The sequence below is a fragment of the Erinaceus europaeus genome, chromosome 1 (assembly GCF_950295315.1).
Source record: "Erinaceus europaeus chromosome 1, mEriEur2.1, whole genome shotgun sequence".
Lineage (NCBI taxonomy): Eukaryota > Metazoa > Chordata > Mammalia > Eulipotyphla > Erinaceidae > Erinaceus > Erinaceus europaeus.
In genome coordinates, this window is record NC_080162.1 from 191,851,732 (window position 1) to 191,872,065 (window position 20,334).

General features: G+C 39.4%; 1 protein-coding gene across 1 annotated transcript in view; it reads left to right on the top strand.

The window, feature by feature from the left end:
* ASPH (aspartate beta-hydroxylase) overlaps window positions 1-20,334 on the top strand; it is a 103,842-nt gene that overhangs the window by 12,580 nt on the left and 70,928 nt on the right. The window contains exons 3-4 of the mRNA XM_060202355.1: window positions 11,172-11,297; window positions 17,873-17,959. Coding sequence (XP_060058338.1) covers window positions 11,172-11,297; window positions 17,873-17,959 — 213 coding nt within the window. The remainder of the gene's footprint in view (window positions 1-11,171; window positions 11,298-17,872; window positions 17,960-20,334) is intronic.

Genomic DNA, 20,334 nt, shown 5'->3' on the forward strand with positions numbered 1-20,334 from the left:
GCTATAAGGTCCTAAATTCAATTCCCCATACCACCATAAGCCAGAGCTGAGCAGTGCTCTGGTAAAAAGGAAAAGGAAAAAAAGATAGAGAGATTTAGTTTAGGGGGCCAGGCAGTGGTGCAAGCAGTTAAGCACACACATTCCAGTACAGAAGGACTGGACCCCACCTGCAGGGGGAAAACTTCACAAGTGATGAAGTAGGGCTGCAGGTATCTCTCTGTTTTCTTTCCCTCTATATCCCCCTCCCTTCTCAATTTCTTTGTCTCCATCCATAATAAATAAAACTTAAGTATGAAAGGAAGGAAGGAAGGAAGGAAGGAAGGAAGGAAGGAAGGAAGGAAGGAAGGAAGGGAGGGAGAAAAGGAAGAGCTTGGAAAACAACAAGTATTCTACTGTGCCACCTTCTAGGATACAAAAAGGTGTTTATAAAAAGAGAAAAGTCACAGAGGTATCAACTTTCGTGTCATATTTTAGAGACTGTAAACAAAATATAAACTGGGAACCTGGCAGTTGTGTACCCTAGTGCACCCAGCAGAGCTCACATGTTCTAGTGTCCTGTCTTTACCTGCAGGAAGGGAAGCTTCAAGAGTTATGGATGGAACAGTGCTGCAGATGTCTCTTGCACTATCAACCCCTTCAATTTCTCTGTCTCTGTCAAAGAATAAAGAAGGCCAAGCAGGAACAGTGGATTTTTTTTTTATGTGGGCACCAAGTCCCAGTGATAACTCTGGTGGCAAAGAGCCAGAGAAAAAGAAATCTAAATGGTTTGTAAGTGACAGAAGATGAAAATACAGACTAGGGCAACTAGTGGACAGCAATATAACCATTTTGAGGATACATGGGTATGAAAATGCTTAGGTTGTACCTTGACGCCCTTTAATAAATACAGGATTTCAATTAGATACTATGTGATTTTTAAAAAATTATTATTCTGTTTCACCTTACTCTCAGATTAAAGTCTTTAATTAGCTACACCGCATTATATCAAAAGCAAAATGGCAGCCCAGAGCAGGAGCAGAGTCCATGACGTCAGCATGGGTATTCAAAATCCTTTCCCCGGGTGGAAATGGAGAGATACATTTGTCAACTATTATTTAATGTTTTCAAAAATCCCAATTATTAAAATACCATCATGTTTTTAAAAAATATTATCTTTATTTATTAATTGGATAGAGACAACCAAAAATCAAGAGGGAAGGGGGCTGATAGGGAGAGAGACAGAGAGACACCTGCAGCACTGCTTCACCACTCGTAAAGCTTTCCTCCTGATGGTGGGGATCAGGGGCTTGAACCTGGGTCCTTGTGCATTGCTGCCACCATTCTTTGCAGTCAAGTGTATCTGTTTCTCAACAAATCTTAGACTCCCTGGACATCCATTTCAGGCATTGCCTGGTTCTCAAAACCAGCTTAGTATCACCAACTCCGCTTCTTCAGATATGATGGGGTCCGGAAGTCAGCACCCAGGGGCCCTGAGCAACATCTCTCTCAGCTTCTCAAAGTTGAAGAAAACTGTATTCCATGAAAGTAATCACACACACTTCATGAAACCATAAGCACAAAGGGAGTTGTAGCCTTATACTTAGAAGATAAGTAACAAAAGTACCAGTTCCCAGTTGAGATTGAGGCACAAAGCAAATATTGCTGTACCTGCCTGGGTATACTGAAATTATCAACTTCCCCAAGAAGTTTCCTCCTCCCTAGTACATTAAAAAAAAATTAGTCCTGATAGTACCAGCCTTGAATTTCACAAAGAAGAACAATAATTTGGCACTGTGAATTGTACATGAAAAGATGGAACAAAGTAGTCTTTCTATAACAGATGTTATTTATTAATACTTTGTAATGATATTGAACCATTTTTATGCTAAGATATTTACAATATGACTATTTAACAAGCATGTTGGCATACTGTTGACTATTTTGGATTTCTTTAAACTGCCAATATTTTTTTTTCTTCTAAGTGAATCTAATGTTAATTTCAGCTTTATAGTACATGAATCAAGTTGGGAGGAGTCAGTGATGCTAACCATGTGGTTTTCTTTTTCTTTCTTTCTTTTTTTTTGCAGTGTCTTTCTTTTTTTATATTTATTTATTTTTTATTTATAAAAAGGAAACATTGACAAAGCCATAGGATAGGAGGGGTACAACTCCACACAATTCCCACCACCAGATCTCTATATCCCATCCCCTCCCCTGATAGCTTTCCTATTCTTTAACCCTCTGGGAGTATGGACCCAGGGTCATTGTGGGATGCAGAAGGTGGAAGGTCTGGCTTCTGTAATTGCTTCCCCACTAAACATGGGCATTGGCAGCTTAATCCATACTCCCAGCCTGCCTCTCTAATTCCCTAGTGAGGTGGGGCTCTGGGGAATCAGAGCTCCAAGGCACATTGGTGGGGTTGTCTGTCCAGGGAAGTCTGGTTGGCATCATGCTAGCATCTGGAAACTGGTAACTGAAAAGAGAGTTAACATACAAAGCCAAACAAATTGTTGAACAATGATGAACCTAAAGGCTGGACTAGTGCAGATAAAGAATGGAGGGGTCCTCCATTTTGTAGATAGCTAGTAGGCATATTTTAGTTATATTCCAAAGGGCTATACTAGTTTTTGTTTTTGTTTTCTGATAAGCAGGTGGGTCCAAGTTATTGTCTGGGGAGATGATGTCATGGCTGGGAAAAGGACCAGAAGGCTGGATCAGGAAAGAGAGTAGCTCCCTAATATGGAAAGGGGTATAAATATTATTGACTATAAATACTATCGATTTGATGTGATCTGGGGCCCATATTCAGTTTAGGAGCCTATGTGACCTCTGCATTCCTGTAGATCTGAGCTCACAGTCTGTGGTCATGAGTAGGAACATTCCAAGCTGTCCCAATATCAACCCATCTTCCTCAGGTGTAGCATAGAGTATGTTGTCCATCCTCCCTTCAGAAGATGATCCAAGTTGAGGGCAAGGTCCTATAGGGAGCCCACAAAGGGGTCTATTTTGTTGTTCATGATAGAGATGACTAGTAACAGTGGAGAGAGGGATGTATTTGAGGTCTAGGCCCATCATGTGTGTTTGGGCATCTCAGGACTCCCCGAATAGGGCCCCAGCTGATGGGGTGGCCTGATAATGATTAAAGAGTCATCATTAAAGTATGCCATTCTCTTGCCCTAATTCAGCTTTTGTAGTCCTTGCTTTGCTAAGCTTAGCTTTGGAGTGAGTCAGAGAACTGTAATAGGAAGTAGGTGAGGAGGATATGTAAGTTTAAGTAGACAAATTTCATTATGAACTTTGTACTGACTCACTACAGACTATTGTGTACTTTTGCTTTCAGGTATATATTTTACCCTAATTTATGGATATGAACATATGCTCTATCTTACGGGACCTGGTCTATATCTAGGTTTTGGGACTTTGTTAGGAAGTGAACCACCTGGAATAGAATTAGAGAATAATATGAAAGGAAAGGTCTCACCTGAGTAATGAGGGTGAAGGGTTGACATTCCATGCCTGATGTCTCTGGACACAGTCTGAAGTGAAGCATCCTGAGATGGTACTTTGCTTGATTACTTTGGAATCAGCAGATGCAGTATCATTTGGTATGAATTGAGAGAAGCAGGCAGGAAAGTGAGCCCCACCACCAGAGGTTCCAGAACTGGGGGAAAATATAGGCTCTATAGACAAAGTGGGAGGTTCCTGCTCTCTTAGGGTTAAGAAGACAATAGATAGTTATTGCAATAATCACATTGTTTGGCAGTTGAGTTAACTTTGAAATATCCCTTTGCTAGGACTTGTTGTATCATACAAACACCACCATAATTTATGTCCTTTGACATTATTTGTATGTAGCTGTGCCACCGGTTGCTTATGTTCTCTCTGGTCTAGACTTTAAGAGAGTCAACATAGCAAAGACTCAGTCTGTGTTTTTAAAAGCTTGAGCCATACAATCAATTTCCCCCTCTCATATTAATTAAATAGTGACTTATATGACTACAAATTAATAGGAGTGTACATAAACACTATTCTTACCACCAAAAGACTGTGTTCCTCCCACCCACCCACCTCCCACCACCCCATGAAGCTGAACATCCACCCTCACCCTCACCACAGGGTTTTTACTTTGGTGCCCTACTCCAAATTCAGTCAAATCCTGCTTTGAGTTTCCATTTCTGTTCTTCTTTCTCAACTCCTATTTATGGGTGGGATGATTCCATACTCATCTTTATCTTTCTGACTTAGCTCACTTAACATAATTCCTTCTAGCTCCATCCAAGATGAGTCAGAGAAGGTGGGTTCATTGTTCTTCATAGCTGCGTAGTATTCCATATAGTATATACACCACAGCTTTCTCAGCCACTCATCTGTTGTTAGGCACCTGGTTTGCTTCCAGGTTTTAGCTATTATGAATTGTGCTGCTATGAACACAGGTGTACACACATCTTTTTGGTTGGGTTTTATGGAGTCTTTGGGGTCATATGGAAGGTCCATGTCTAGCCTTGTGAGAGTTCTCCAGACTGCTCTCCACAGGGGCTGGACCAATTTACATTCCCATCAGCAGTGCAGATGGGTTTCTCTGTCCCCAAAGCCTCTCTAGCATTTGTTGCTGCTGTCCTTTTTGATGTATGCCATTCTCTCAGGGTTGAGGTGGTATCTCAATGTTGTCTTTATTTTCAAATTCTGAAAATTAGCAACTTGGAGCAATTTTTCATATGTTTGTTAGCCTTTTGGAACTCTTCTGTGGTGAATGTTCTGTTCATATAGTCTGCCCATTTTTGGATGGGGTCATTTGCTTTTCTGTTGCTAAGTTTGCTGAGCTCTTTGTATATTTTGATGATTAGTCTCTTGTCTGATGTCTCGGTCTCCTTGTTTGTGTGATAGTTTCTTTGGCTGTGCAGAAGCTTTTCAATTTGAAGTAGACCCATTGATTTGTTTCTGCTTTGGTCTTCCTTGCAACTGAGTTTCTATCATCAAGGATGTCCTTGAGGTTTAGGTGGGAAAGTGTTCTACCAATGTTTTCCTCTAAGTATTTGATAGTTTCTGGTCTAACATCCAGATCCTTGGAACATTTGCGGTTGATTTCTTCTGATGAGATAGTGTGGTCCAGTTTCTTTCTTCTGCATGTTTTAACCCAGTTTTCCCAGCACCATTTATTGAAGAGAGCCTCCTTCCTCTATTTAATACTTTGGGCCCCTTTATCAAAGATTAGATGTCCATAGGTGTGGGGGTTTAGTTCTGGGCTTTCAATTCTGTTCCACTGGTCTGTGTGCCTCTATTTGTTCCATTACTAAGTTGTTTTGATGATGGTGGCCTTATAATATAGTTTGAGATATGGGAGTGTGATGCTTCCATTTATGTTTCTTTTCTTCAAGATTTATTTAGCAATTCTAGGTGTTTCCAGATAAATGACTGTAGTTTTTGTTCTATTGTCTTAAAGAAGCTTGGTGGAACTTTGATGGGTATTGCAGTAAATTTGTATATGGCTCTGAGGAGAATATTCATTTTGATGATATTAATTCTTCCAATCTATGAGCATGGGATATCTTTCCATTTCTTGGTATCATTTTCTATTTCCTTGAATAGTGACTCATAGTTTTCAGTATATAAGTCTTTCACTTCTTTGGTCAGGTTTATTCCTAGGTATTTTATTGATTTTGCAGCAACAGTGAGTGGGAGTGATTTCTGGATGTCTTCTTCAGTTTTAGTGTTTGCATAAAGAAATGCCACTGATTTTTGTACATTGATTTTGTAGCCTCACACCATGCTATATTGCCTAATAACTTCCAGTAGTTTTCTGCTGGATCCTTTAAGTTTTTCTATGTATGCTATCATATCATCTGCAAATAGTGAAAGCTTGACCTCTTCCCTTCCAGTCTGTATTTATTTGATTTCTTCCTCTTGCCTGATTGCTGTGGCAAGAACTTTCAATACTAGGTTGAAGAGTAATGATGATAATGGACAGCCCTGTCAAGTCCCCGATCTGAGGGGGGGGGAATGCTTTCAGCTTCTGTCCACTGAGTAGATGTTGGCTGTAGGTTTGCTAGATAAGGACTTCACTATCTTGAGGAATTTTCCATCTGTTCCCATTTTTTGTAGTGTTTTGAGCATGAATGGGTGTTGGATTTTGTCAGAGGCTTTCTCTGTATCTATTGAGATAATCATGTGGTTTTTGGTTTTGCTTTATTGGTGTAGTGGAAGGGAGTGTTCCTTTTTCTTTGATCTTGTGGAAGAGTTTTAGAAGTATAGTTATTAGCTGTTTCCTGAGGGTTTTGTAGAATTTGTTTGTGAAGTCATCTGGTCTGGGACTTTTGTTGTTGGGAAGATTCTTATTAACTGTTTCAATTTCTTTGTCTGTGATTGGTACATTTAGGTTTTGTAGTTCTTCTTGGTTCACTTTTAGAAGGGGATATGTTTCTAGGAATTCTTCTATTTCTTCCAGATTCTCTAGCTTGGTGGCTTATAGTTCTTTCTAGAAGTTTTGCATGGTTTTCTGGATATCTGTAATATCAGTTGTGATAGTTCCTGTATCGTTTACAATTCTATTTATTCGAATCTTCTCCCCCCCTTTTTTTAGTGAGTCTGGCTAGGGGTTTGTCAATCTTGTTTAATTTTTCAAAGAACCAAGATTTAACGTCATCGATCTTCTACATGGTTCTCTTATTTTGTATGTTGTTTATTTCTGTTCTAACTTTAGTGATTTCTGTCCTTCTGGTTGCTTTAGGGTTCCTTTGTTCTTCCTCCTCTAAGTCCTTAAGGCATGCAGTAAGGTTGTTTATTTGATCTTATTCTTTTTTCTAATATGTGATTGTATGGCTATGAGTTTCCCTCTCAATACTGCTTTAGTTGTGTCCTAAATATTTTAAATAACTTGTGTCTTCATTTTCATTTGTTTCCAGGAGCATTTGAATTTCTTGCTTGAGTGCCTCTCTGATCCAGCAGTTCTTAAACAGTATGTTGTTAAGTTTCCAATATTTGTGACTTTTAGTAATTTTCTGTTTGTTGTTGAATGTTAGCTTTACTCCACTGTCATCTGAGAAGATACTTGGGATGATTTCAATGCTCTTGAATTTGGTGAGACTGTCTTTATGGCATAACATGTGGTCTATCCTTGAGTATGTGCTGTGTGGATTTGAAAAGAATGTGTATTCCAGTTTTTTGGGGGGTGAAGAACTCTGAAAATGTCCAGGAGGTCTAGTATGTCCATCTCTTCATTTAATTCTGTTCTTTCTTTGTTGATTCTCTGCTCTGTTGATGTGTGTAAGTATGAGATTGGGGTGTTAAATTCTCCCACTCTTATTGTGTTACTATTGATGTATTTTTGTAGTTCTTTCAGTAGGTGTTTGATATATTTAGATGGTCCCTCATTGGGTGCATAGATGTTAATAATTTTTAAGTCTTCTTGGTTGATTGATCCTCTAATTATTATGTAATGGCCTTGCCTATCTTTTATTACTTTATTTAATTTAAAGTCTATGGTGTCAGAGATGGGAATGGCTGTTCATGCTTTTTTTTGTGGTCCATTAGCCTATATGATAGTTTTCCATCCTTTCACTTTAAGTCTGTGTTTGTCTTGTTGGGTCAGATGGGATTCTTGTAAGCAGAATATGGTTGGGTTGTGTTTTCTTATCCATCCTCCCACTCTGTGCCTTTTAATGGGAGAGTTTAAGCCATTGACATTTATGATATTATGGATTTAATGTATTGCAGTACCATTATTCAACAATTGTTTATTTGCTCTGATATATGGCAAGTATTATAGTGATGTTCTTGTTTATAAGAGGTCTTTTAGTACCTCTTTCAGGGCAGCCTTGGTGATGGTTGCCTCCTTTAACTGTTGTCTGTCTGAGAAGGTTTTGATCCTCTTATGGGGGTGGGGGGAGCCTCCCTATATACTACTAAGTCATTCATGCTCTTGAGAAGAAGACAGAATAGGGTGGGGGGCTACCCATGGACAGTGTCAGTTTAAGTCTATTTGTTTCATAGGTGAGAGAAGAGAAAATTCAGCTCAGGTCACAGACCTGGAATGTAACAGAGCTAGGACATGGACTCCCGCCATGTGATTTATTTATTTGTTTGTTTGTTTTCTTGTTACACAGACATATTTTATTAGATAGCCAGGTTTAGAACCAATAGCAGAAGTATACAGAGACTAATGTATTTCAAATTAACATTAAAATCTGTTTGCAAATATATACAAATGTCTTCCTGGATGTCCAGTTTATATTTGGGATAGATTTTTTAAAAACTAAATTTTTATTAGTGATTTGATAGTAATTAACAAGATTGTAAGATAACATGGGTCCAATTCCATACACTTCCCACCACTAGTGTCCCATCCCTTCCACTGGAAACTTCCCTATTTTTTATCCTTCTGAGGGCATGGACCAAAATTCTTGATGTTGATTTACAAAATGACAAGTGATTCTTAACCACTGAGCTCTCCTTCCTTACTGAAGAATTTTTTTTTTTTATCCCATGTGATACATGAGGAAATGAGAGTTTTGGATTAACAGGGAGCACAGTCTGAGAGGAGAGAGAGACATGACAATAAAAGAGAGTCCTCTCAACTCTTCTCTCTCTCTCCTCCTGTCATAGTTTGGCTGGTTTATTTGTTTTACCACAGCAACTACTTCAGCATTATTAGACTTCACTGTTTACTGTAGCACCTGTGTTCAAGCTAGCAGCAGCTCAGAAGAGCAAGAAGGGACAGTCCTTCAAAGGAGATGTAGAGGGCATAGTGCAGGTGTGTGTGTGTGGAGAGAGAATACACTTAGGAGGTAATCTGTGTACCAGCAGGACTTCCTTTTACCCATTGGCTGTGATTTCTATGCTGAGTAAACATGACAGTGTTCAGCTTGAATCTCAGATCCAGTGCCACTCTGAAGTCTGTGGAAGCTTATTGTTTGCAGGGGACAAAGTGATCATGATCATAGTGAAAGTCACAAAAGAATGTGTGTGTGCACAATCTGAGAGAGTGAGCTAAGTCCTTATAGGAGTGGTATCTGGAAAAACTTTATAAAGAATGTGGCTCAAGAATGGACATGTTTTCAAGTGGCAAAGATGAAGACCAGGCTATTTTATTTAGAGGAAGTAGCATAATGGTTGACGTGAGAGAAGGTCCATTGTGACTACAGTAGTGTTATTACCGTGATACTAAGGAAGGGTCTTATGTATTTGCCTAAGAAACTCTAATTTCCTTAACTTCTTAGCAGCAGTTTCCCATTTTTAGCTTTATTGAATCAGAAACATTGTAGATACACTTAAAGACTATTTTTAATTTTTGTTGTTGTTGCTGGGCATATCGGCAGGACTAGATGCCTGTGTGACTCCACCACTCCCAGTGGCCATTCTTTTTTATTTTCTTTCTGATTTTTGATAGAGTGAGAGACAGAAAGAGAGACCTACAGCCCTACTTCACTGTTCTTGAGGCTTCCTCTTCAGCCCCCATAGAGGGGGACTGGAGGCTTGAACCTGGATCCTTGCACATGGTAATGTGTGTGCTGTACCATGAGCCACCCACTCACCACCCTCTTAAACACTTTTTTTTTTTTTTTGCTAATGGTTTCTCTCTTTCTCTTTTTATGGAGGGGGGCATGAGGGAGTGGTTAAAGGTTATAGGTTTGCAAAATCGTTATTGACACTTAGGTACCACTTCCTTTTTGATTAGTTAGGTATTTTTAAATGTTTCTACTATCTTTATTTATGTGATAGAGACAGCCAGACATAAGAGAGGGAAGGGGAGACAGAGAGGAAGAGAGACAGAGAGACACCTGCAGATCTGCTTAACCACTCGTGAAGCTTTCCCCCTGCAGGTAGGGACCAAGGACTTGAACCTGGGTTCTTTTGCATTATAACTTGTGTGCTCAATCATGTGTGCCACCATCCAGCTCCTTGATTACTTATTTATTTTATTTTAGAGAGGTATAGCTATTTTCACTTATTTATTAATTTAAATTTATTTATCTTTTATTTCTTTATTGGGGGATTAATGTTTTACAGTCGACAGTAAATACAATAGTTTGTATATGCATAATATTTCTCAGTTTTCCACACAACAGTACAACCCCCACTAGGTCCTCTGCCATCCTATTCCAAGTCCTGAACTCCCCACCTCCCCAACCCACCCCAGAGTCTTTTACTTTGGTGCAATACACCAACTTATTTATTTTTTATTGGTGATTTGATATTGATTTACAAAGTTACAAGACAACAGGGGTATAACTCCACATCGTTCCCACCACCAGAATTCTGAATCCCCAATCCTTCCATTCTAAGCTACAGAAGTTCTCCTAAGGCTGTGTCACCTATCATTTCTACAACTATCTGTCTACATTTGTATATAATTGCCCATTTTTTTAAGGTCCCATCCTCTCTTCCATTCCAAGTTACACCTACAGCTACTACTACTTCCTAATGTTCCTCTCTATTTCCTCTTCTGTCTCCGGATCATGATGGAGTTGAGTTCAGAGCTCTCTGGTCATCTTCTCCCTATCACTTCTCCCCTACTAGGAGTATGGATCAAAATTATTTTGGGGGTGCAGAAGGTAGGCGTATGGCTTCTGTAATTGCTTCATCACTGGACATGGACATTGGCAGGTTGATCCATACATGGGTACCATTTCTCATCTCCCCATGATATGCTGTTTGAAACAATATTATGTTCTTAACCAAGAAGTTGATCGTGTTTGTTTATCAATCAAAACTACTATTTTCATCCCAGAAGCTAGGTCAACATTTCTGAGAATTTCAGATGTTGTAGTGTATTCTTTCTTTAGTCATGGGGAGGGGATATGTTCCAATACCCCCAGTGGAAAGCTAAAGCCATAGGTAGTACTGAGCCCCCTCACTATGATATATACTTGCAATAGAGTTATAAGAATATACTGAGTTAAAGTTATATGAATGTCGTCTCTCTAAATATTGTATTGTGTATCATATTTCTGTATAACAGTAATGGGTCACTGGGACCAAGGAAAGCAAAGCCATGGGAGGGGTGGGGAGCATCTTCTATATCTACCTAGTGTCCCCACCAATACTTTTGAGCATGTAGGACTGCACTGTTTTCTTGTGATTTCACAGTTACTGACACTGTCTTTAGTTACTGTCAGAAATGCTCCTACTCCTAGTTATAAATTTGGGACCTATACCAGGTTTCTCACTACTTCTAAATCATCTTTAACTATTTCTAGACAAAGTGTAAATATATAAAATTCCTTTGTTTTCTTTCAGTTAAGAAAAAGAAGCCTAAACTATTAAATAAATTTGATAAGACCATTAAAGCTGAACTTGATGCTGCAGAAAAACTCCGCAAAAGGGTACGTTAATGCTTTTTTTGTTGTTTAAAAAAAAAAGAGAGCAGTGACTTTGTTGTAATAAACTTTGTTGTAATAAACTTATTACTCCTGATTTGCTTATAAGGGAAATAAAGATAAAAAAAAACTTTAAATAGAGTGGATCCCTCCCCAAGACACATCAGCATCACACAAGGAATGAAATAAATGAAAAGAACTGTGCTGTACTGTCCCCAGGGAGACAGTGCTCACCTTCTGGCCAGCCAGCTTGGGAACCTACCTCCATCCATTCTAGCTTTGTAGGCTTTCAGCAATTCACTCGGCCATTCTGGTCCTCAGTTTTCTTGTTTTATAAAATGAGAGTATGTACTCTTCTTGCTTTGTGCTTTATTATTATTATTACTATTATTATTATTTTGACTTATTTTTTAAAGGTTTACTTTTTTTTACTGATTTCATATTAGATAGACAGAGAGGGCTTCACATGAGAGGTAAAAGAAGCCAAAACACCACACGGGAGACCCAGGGTCCTCAGGCATTCAAGTATTGTGCTCCACCAGAGGTCCCAGCTGATCCTGCTCTATTTTTATAAAGATCAAATGAGTTGTATTTTTACTTTTTAATTAATTAATTTATTCTATTTTTTATTTATAAAAAGGAAACATTGAGTAAACCATAGGATAAGAGGAGTACAACTCCACACAGTTCCCACCACCAGAACTCTGTATCCCATCCTTATTTATTTTAGTTTTGTCACCAGAACATTGTTCAGCTCTGGCTTATGATGGTACAGGGGATTTTTACCTGGGATTTGAGAGCCTCTGGCGTGAGAGTCTCTTTGCATAACCGTTATGCTGTCAACCCCTGCCTGAGAATTATCATTTTTTTAAATCATCAGCACTGTCCGTTATCACCTAAGTAGGGGGTCTCAATTTCATAATTCCTCAGTGCAAAAGGGAAAGTGGATTAATCTGTTACTCTTGGGATACTGTTCCCTGAAATATGACAGTAGGTCTAATATTTTTCTTACTTGAGGTCAAGGATGACTACTAATTTGCTTACTTATGACTTATATATTATTTGTGATTAACAGTGGATTACAAGATTATAAGATTACAAGATATAGTTCTGCACCACACTCACCACCAACTGTCAGTGTCTCCATCCTCCTACCTCCCAAAGATAACCACCATACTTCTCACAAAGTCTTAGAAACAGTTTACTTGCTTTTTTTTTGCAAGTTCATGCATATCAATTCTTTAGATTCCACACATGAGTGGATCCATCCAGTAATTGCTTTTTATCTCTATTTCATTAAGCATAATCATCTCCAGCTCTACAGGATGACTTTTATTTTATTTTATTTTATTTTGCCTCTAGGGTTATTGCTGAGGCTCGGTGCCTGCACCACAAATCCACTGCTCCTGGAGGCCTTTTTTTTTTTTCCTTTATCGTTGTTGTGGTTATTATTATTGTTGTTGTTATTGATGCCATTGTTGTTGGATCAGACAGAGAGAAATGGAAAGAGGATGAGGAGACAGGGAGGTGGAGAGGATAGACACCTGCAGACCTGCTTCACTGCTTATGAAGCAACCCCTCTGCAAGTGGGGAGCCGGGCCTCAAGCCCACTCGGCTACCACCTTACGCCCCCTTTTATATTGTTAACAAGCTAATTTGAAATGCCATTTTGCATTAGTTTGTGGATATTGCCGTTTTGAAAACAGTGAGTAGATCACAGTTGAAAGTTATTTGTTCTCGTGGCCATACTCATCTACTAGTACCCCCTTAAGTTAATTATAATGCATAAAATGATATTATCAATTATCTTGTTTTTCTTGGAAGATTCTCTTTCTAGACTTGAAATTATTCTTGGTAGAACATCCATTAGTGTTCCTATAAAGTATTTATTTATTTATTTATTATGGATAGAGACAGAAATTGAGAGGGGAGGGGAGACAGGAAGATAGACACCTGCAGCACTGCTTCACCACTCATGAAGCTTTCCTCCTGCAGGTGGGGACCAGGGGCTTGAACCTGGGTCCCTGCGCACTGTAATGTGATCACTTAGCCAGGTATGCCACCACCTGTCCCTCCTATAATGTACTTTCTATCAGAGAAATATTATCTGCCTAAAAAAGGGGAGGGATAACAGTGTGTGACAATAATGAGTGACAATTAAAATTTCAGGACGCACAAGGTAGCTCACTGGCTAGTGTGCTTCTTTGCCATGTGAATGACCCAGAATTGAGCCAAGTCTCCACTGAGTTGAAGGAAGCTTCATTGCTGTGGTCTCTTTCACTCTCTCTCCCTTCTGCCTCTCTGGGGTCTCTCTGTCTCACCCTAATGAAACGAAATAACAATAACCAGATTAAGAATTGAAGACAAGAATATGTTTTCCACTCCTTTATTGGAAATGTAGCAAGCATGCAGGTTTCTGTTACTAACAGGTTCCAAAGCCCAGACTTGTTTATGTCTTCCAAAGCTCACACTTGTTTGTACCTTCTTTGCTAGATGATAAAAAGGTAGTAACTCCAAAGACTATGATAGCAAAGTTACTCTCACTGCTCCTAAATTTAACAAGATGGTCTGTCTGATTTCTGACTCTGTCTTGTTCGACTTCAGAAAATGCAGCGTTATACAATTTGTGGTAAATTTGCATCTCTTAATAGAAATTAGAAATAGAAATCAGGGAATCAGTCTTTTTTTTTTCTATTATCTTTATGACACCCTCTAATTTTTCTGTACTGAATGCCTGAATGTGAAAATGAGGGATGCCTATTTCATAGGTGACTATTGAGATAAAGAACAAATGAGCATTGTTAAGAGAGGACTTTATAAATAATCTTAATGAATAGTAAAGAATGCTCCAGTTATCAAGGGACAAGCCAGTCAGTGGGACATAAACTGTAGGAATATCTGTGGGGGTATTCGCCCAGTCTTTCTTACATGGAGAAATGATAATGCTCTCCAAGTGGCACCTGGGCACTCTCTATACTAGGGCAGACAAAGGAGGAAGAAGTGACCACATAGACAATTCTTGCTTCTGAAAAACTGGGAGCCAAGGAGTCGGGCAGTAGCACAGCAGGTTAAGCGCATGTGGCGCAAAGTGCAAGGACAGGCTGAAGGATCCTGGTTCAAGCCCCCGGCTCCCCACCTGCAGGGGAGTTGCTTCACAGGCAGTGAAGCAGGTCTGCAGGTGTCTGTCTTTCTTTCTCCATCTCTTTCTTCTTTCTTCCCCTCCTCTCTCCATTTCTCTCTGTCCTATCCAACAATGATGACGTCAATCACAACAACTACAACAACAATAAGAAAACAACAAGGGCAACAATAGGGAAAATAAATAAATATTTTTTAAAAACTGGGAGCCATATTATTGACTGGATTGTCAGGATAAGTAAGTATTTTAGGGTTTTTTTCATAGTCCTGTTTTCAAATGTTGTAACCAATTGTCTTGGTTTAGCTGAGGTCATTCTAAGGCATGACTTGCACAGAGAAGGTCCCACCCGAGTTCATATCCTAGCTTCAGGTGTTCTGTTACATGAGATGGTTGCTGTTTCTTACTTTGTGTTCCTTCAAAAATACTTAAATCAGATATTTTAATCTTGTATTGTTTTAACACAATATATATATTAAATTTTATTAGTGATTTAATATTGATTTTCAAAACTAAGATAATAGGGTTATAATTCTGCACTGTCCCCGCCACCATATTTCTGTGTCCCCACTCCCTCCAATGGAAGCTACAGCAGTTCTCCCAAGTTTGCAGATATGGGTTAACTATTATTTCTACAACTATCTGTCTATATTTGTATATATTTATCTTTTTTTTTAACTAGAGCACTGATACACTCTGGTTTTTGGTAGTGCAGGGGGTTGAACCTGAGACCTCAAAGCTTTAGGCATGGCATGGGAATCTCTTTGCACAACCATTATGCTATCTACCCCAGCCTGATTTGTCCATTTTTTTTCCCCGTGGCCCCATCTTCTTTTTCTTTCCAAGTCGCACATATACCTATGACTACATCCAAGTGTCCCTCCTTTTTTCCTCTTCTGTCTCTGGGTCCTGATGGAGTTGAAGTTGAAAGTCCTCTGGTCATCTTCTGCTATATTTTCTCTACCACTGGGACTATGGACCAAAACTCTTTTTAGGATGCAGACGGTAGAGGTTCTTGCTTCCATAATTGCTTCTCTGATGGACATGAACATTGGAAAGTCTATCCATTCCCCCCCCCCCCAAGCCTTTTCTATCATTCCCATTTAGGGAAGGGCTCTGAAGAGGTGAAACTTTGACCCACATTGGTGAGGTTGTCTACCCAGGGAAGTCAGGACGGAATCATGATCACATCCGCAACTTGGTGGCTGAAGGGCAGTAAGATACAAAGTAGGACAAAAAGATTCATGAATAGGAACCAAAAAGTAGGAACAGAGCAGATGAGAATAGGGATACTAGGGTGGAAAGAATCAAGAAAAATCTATTTTAGATATGTTCCTAGGGGCCTGTGACTACCATAGTTTTTACTTGAGTCTGACAGCTAACATAAAATTGGACAAAAAATAATAATACTATCTGAGAAGATGGTGTCAGGGTTGAGAATAAGACTAGAAAGCTGGATTAGGGCAGAGGAAATATAGTAGTGATTTTAAAGGTTAACTATTGATATTACCCAAAATGTAAAAATGAAGAGGAGAAAAAAGAGAAGGAAGAAGAGAAGAGCCTCTTAAAACTCAACAATAAGGAATAAATTCAGGTCCAGGGAAATAAGCTCATTTGGATAGTGTGTTGTTTTGTCGTACGTATGACCTAGATTTGAGCCTGGTCCCCATAGCAGTGAACCAAGAAAGCTTAGTGCTGTGGCCTCTTTGCTTCCTTTCCTCTTCTCTCTATCTCTGCCTTCTTTGTCTCTTCAAAACAGAAAACACAGTTTAAAAATGAGCACTCCAGACAACCTCACCTATGTGTCCCGAAATCTCACCTCTCCAGAGCTCTACCCCACTAGGGAAAGATAGAAACACATTGGGGTTATGGATTTACCTGCCAATGCCCATGTCCAGTGGAGAAGCAATTACAGAAACCAGACCTCCCACCTTCTGCACCCCATAAAGAATCTCGGCCCATACTCCCAGAGGCATAAAGAATAGGGAAGCTTTTCAATGCAGGGGATGGGACACACAACTCTGATGGTGGGAACTGTGTGAAATTGTACCCCTTCTTCTTGGTGATCATTATTAAATCATTAATATAAAGTATAAAAAAAAGGAAATAAATTGAGTCCTAGCCTTTACTAGATACCTCACTAAAGGAAATACACCTAACACATATAAACATGTGGGAAAATGCTCTACGACATACGTTACCAGGAAAATACAAATCAAAACAAGACTGAGGAGCTACTACGAGCGAGCCCCTGAGGAATGGTCTGAATCTGAAACACTGGCAACATCGAATACTGGTGAGAATGTGCAGCAATAAGAGCTCTCCTACCAGGCTGTTAAGAAAGCCAAATGCTACTCAGAAAACAGTGGTGATTTCTTACAAAATTGATTATACTTATATCACCTAAAACCTTTGCTCCATGGTATTGACTCACTCAAAAATTGCTACCAATATTCAATATTTGTCACGATTGGCAGTGTCTATAAGCCCTTTGTGTTTGTTATCCTATTTAGCCATGACAGAAACCTCAGGAGGCAGCTAGGTACCAGCAGTATCTCCATTTTTACAGAGGAGAGAGCTAAGGCGAACCTATCATAAATTACACAGCTCCTAAGTAGTAGCATCAAGACCAACCAGAGGATTCTATTTTCAGAACCTCTACTTGTTTTTTTTTTTAATTTTCATTTATTAATGATTTAGTACTGATTTACAAAATTACATGTCAACAGAGGTATAGTTCCACACTGTTCCCACCACCAGAGTTCTGAATCCCCGATCCCTCCATTGCAAACCACCTTGGTTCTCCTAAGGTTGCAGACATGGGTTAACTACCATCTCTACAACTACCTGTCTACAATTATATATAATCGCTCCCTTTTCCTACCAGGTCCAGTCCTCTCTTCCCCTCTAAGCCACTCATGATCCTATTACTACATCCAAGTGTCCCTTTTTCTTCCCCCCTCTCTCTCTGGGACCTGATGGAGCTGGAGTTTGGAGCCCTCTTATCCTCTTCCTCCTATCACTTCCCCCTCACTGAAAGTATAGATCAAAGTTGTTTTGGGGGTGCAGAAGATAGGAGTTCAGGTTTCTGTAATTGCTTCCCTGCTGGACTTGGGTGTTGGCAGGTCTATCTATACCCCCAGGCTGTTGTTATCTTTCCCTACTGGAGTAGAGCTCTGGAGTGGGGAGGCAGAACCCCTACTTACCACCAGACACTCACATGTGTTTTTCACAGACCCTTCGGCATCCCTTGTGGGCATTTGAAAGAGAGAGAGAACCTGCTTTGCAGCTACCTCCCCGTGGGAATGGTTCTAGAGACCTTGAACATGGTTGTCTCCTGCCTGACTTCTTTAAATAAAGCTGTCTTTAAACTCAGACTTTTGAGTATTGAATAAATTTCACATTTGCATTTATTCTATTTGTCTCAATTTCTTCTTCCTAATAGGGGAAAATTGAGGAAGCAGTGAATGCATTTGAAGAACTAGTTCACAGATACCCTCAGAGTCCGCGGGCAAGATATGGAAAGGCACAGGTAATATGAAACCCGTCTACTTAGCAATTCTTTTTTTTTTTTTTTTCCGGGTGGGCAGGAGGGTGAGGGTTAATGATGTACAGTGCTGTTGATGACACATAGGTACAAGCCCTCACCTACCTATAAAAGGTGTCTAGGTGTGAGGGAGACACTAGCTCCCTCAACCTCAGGCTCCTTTTCCCATCATACACCAGGACCCTAATGTCCCTTCTTCCCACTCCTTTCCTTCCTTTCCCTAGAGTCTCTTGTTTTGGTGCAATAAGGGAAAAGATTTGGCTTTTTATTTATTTAATTTTTTTCCAGAGCACTGCTCAGCTCTGGCTGTTGGTGCTTCTGAACTGAATGATTGTTGTAACCCCAGGAATTTAACTTGGTACCTTTTCACTATTCCAGTGCATACACAGACCTCAACACTACCGTGACGCTGTCTTCCTGGACCTAGAAATGGTTTTGTGATGTCCTTGCTTTGTGTAATCTTTTTTCACTGCATTCTGCATTTTGGTTCTTTTTTTTTTTTTACTTTGGTGAATTACACCAACTCCAGTCTAAGTTCTACTTAGTATTTTCTCTTCTGATTTTTTGTTTTTTTTTTCTTTTTTTTTTTAAGATTTTTAAAAATTTTACTTTCTCTTTTGTTACCTTTGTTGTTTTCCACTGTTGTTGTAGTTATTATTGTTGTTATTGATGTTGTTGTTGTTGTTGTTAGATAGGACAGAGACAAATGGAGAGAGGGAGAGAAAGATAGACACCTGCAGACATGCTTCACCGCCTGTGAAGTGACTCCCCTGCAGGTGGGGAGCCAGGAGATCGAACCGGGATCCTTAGGCTGGTCCTTGTGCTTTGCACCACGTGCACTCAACCCGCTGCGCTATGGCCCGATTCCCCATTTTGGTTCTTTTTCCTTCTAACTTCTGCACAGAATCAGTTCCTCGTGTATTTGCATAAACTCATGCAAGAAAGACTCTTTAAATAAGACTTATCACTTAATATTGTGAACTACTAAATTAATTCGTAGTAATTTTCAGCTCTCCCCTACAATCATCTTCCTGATCATGGAAATAAAATGAAGGTTAACAACTTTATCACTGATTCCCATCATCCTCATGTCCCATTCTGTCTAGACTCACCATGTAGTTTTTGCTTTAGGGTTACAAGAAATGTATTTTTTAACTTAATGTTTTATCATTTTTAAATGAAGAAGTAAATGGTTTGCAGTGTAGTCATGATCACATAGGTATGATTTCATTCTGCACCAGGACCCCAAAGTTCTATTCTGCCCTTCCCCGGAGTCCTTTGCTCTGATGTACCACACCCGGTCCACAGCTCAGTTTGTGTTCTCCTTCCCTGCCCTGTTTATTCAGTCCTACTTATAAGTGAGATCATTTGGTAATTGTTCTTTTTTTTTTTTTTTTTGCTTATCCCACCTACCACGATGTCTTCAAGTTCATCCCGAATGACCCAAAGGAGATAATTTCATCATTCTTAACAGTGGAGAAATATTTCCTCATGTATATATACCACAGTTCTTTTGGTCACTAATCTGTTGTTGGACATCTGGGTTGCTTCCAGGTTTTGGCAATTATAGACTGTGCTGGTATGAACATAGGTGTACATAGATCTGTTCTGATAGGTGTTTTTGTTTCCTTTGAGTAAACCCTTAGGAGAAAAATTGCTGATTCATAGGGTAGGTCCATTTCTAGTCTTCAGAGAAATCTCTAGTCTGTTTCCTCAATGGACAAACCAATTTACATTCCCACCAGCAGGGCAGAAGTGTTGCTTTTCCCCCACTTGCTCTCCCACATTGGTTGTTACGGTCCTTTCTAATGTATGGCATCCTCTGGGTGTAGAGTTGTATCTCATTGTTGTCTTTATTTGAATTTCTCTGATAATCAGTGACTTTGAGCAATTTCTCAGGTGTCTGTTGATCCTCTGCATTTCATCCTCAGTGAAAATGTCAGTCCATGGCCTCTCTCCATTTTCTAAAGAATTGTTTGCTTTGTGGGTGCTAAGTTTACTGAGCTCTTTATGTATTTGGGGTATTTGGTCTGTCATCTAATGTATGTTGTATTAAGATTTTTCTCCCCCAGTATAGGGCACTTTTCTTTCGGGTGATGGTAGACTTTGCTGTGCAAATTTTTTTCAGTTAAATGTAGTTATTTTGATTTAGTTTGTTTGTTTTTCTTTGCTGTTGGGTTTGAATCTTTGAAGACATTTTATGAAGCATAGGTTGTTAAGCATTCTGCCAAAGTTTACTTCTATGTAAACTTTGAAGGTTGAGAAGCTCAGTTTTAAGACTACAGGTTACACATTTCCTCATGAAAGACTTTTATAAACATTAAAACAGAACATATCTTGTTTTTTTCCTGTGGATTATT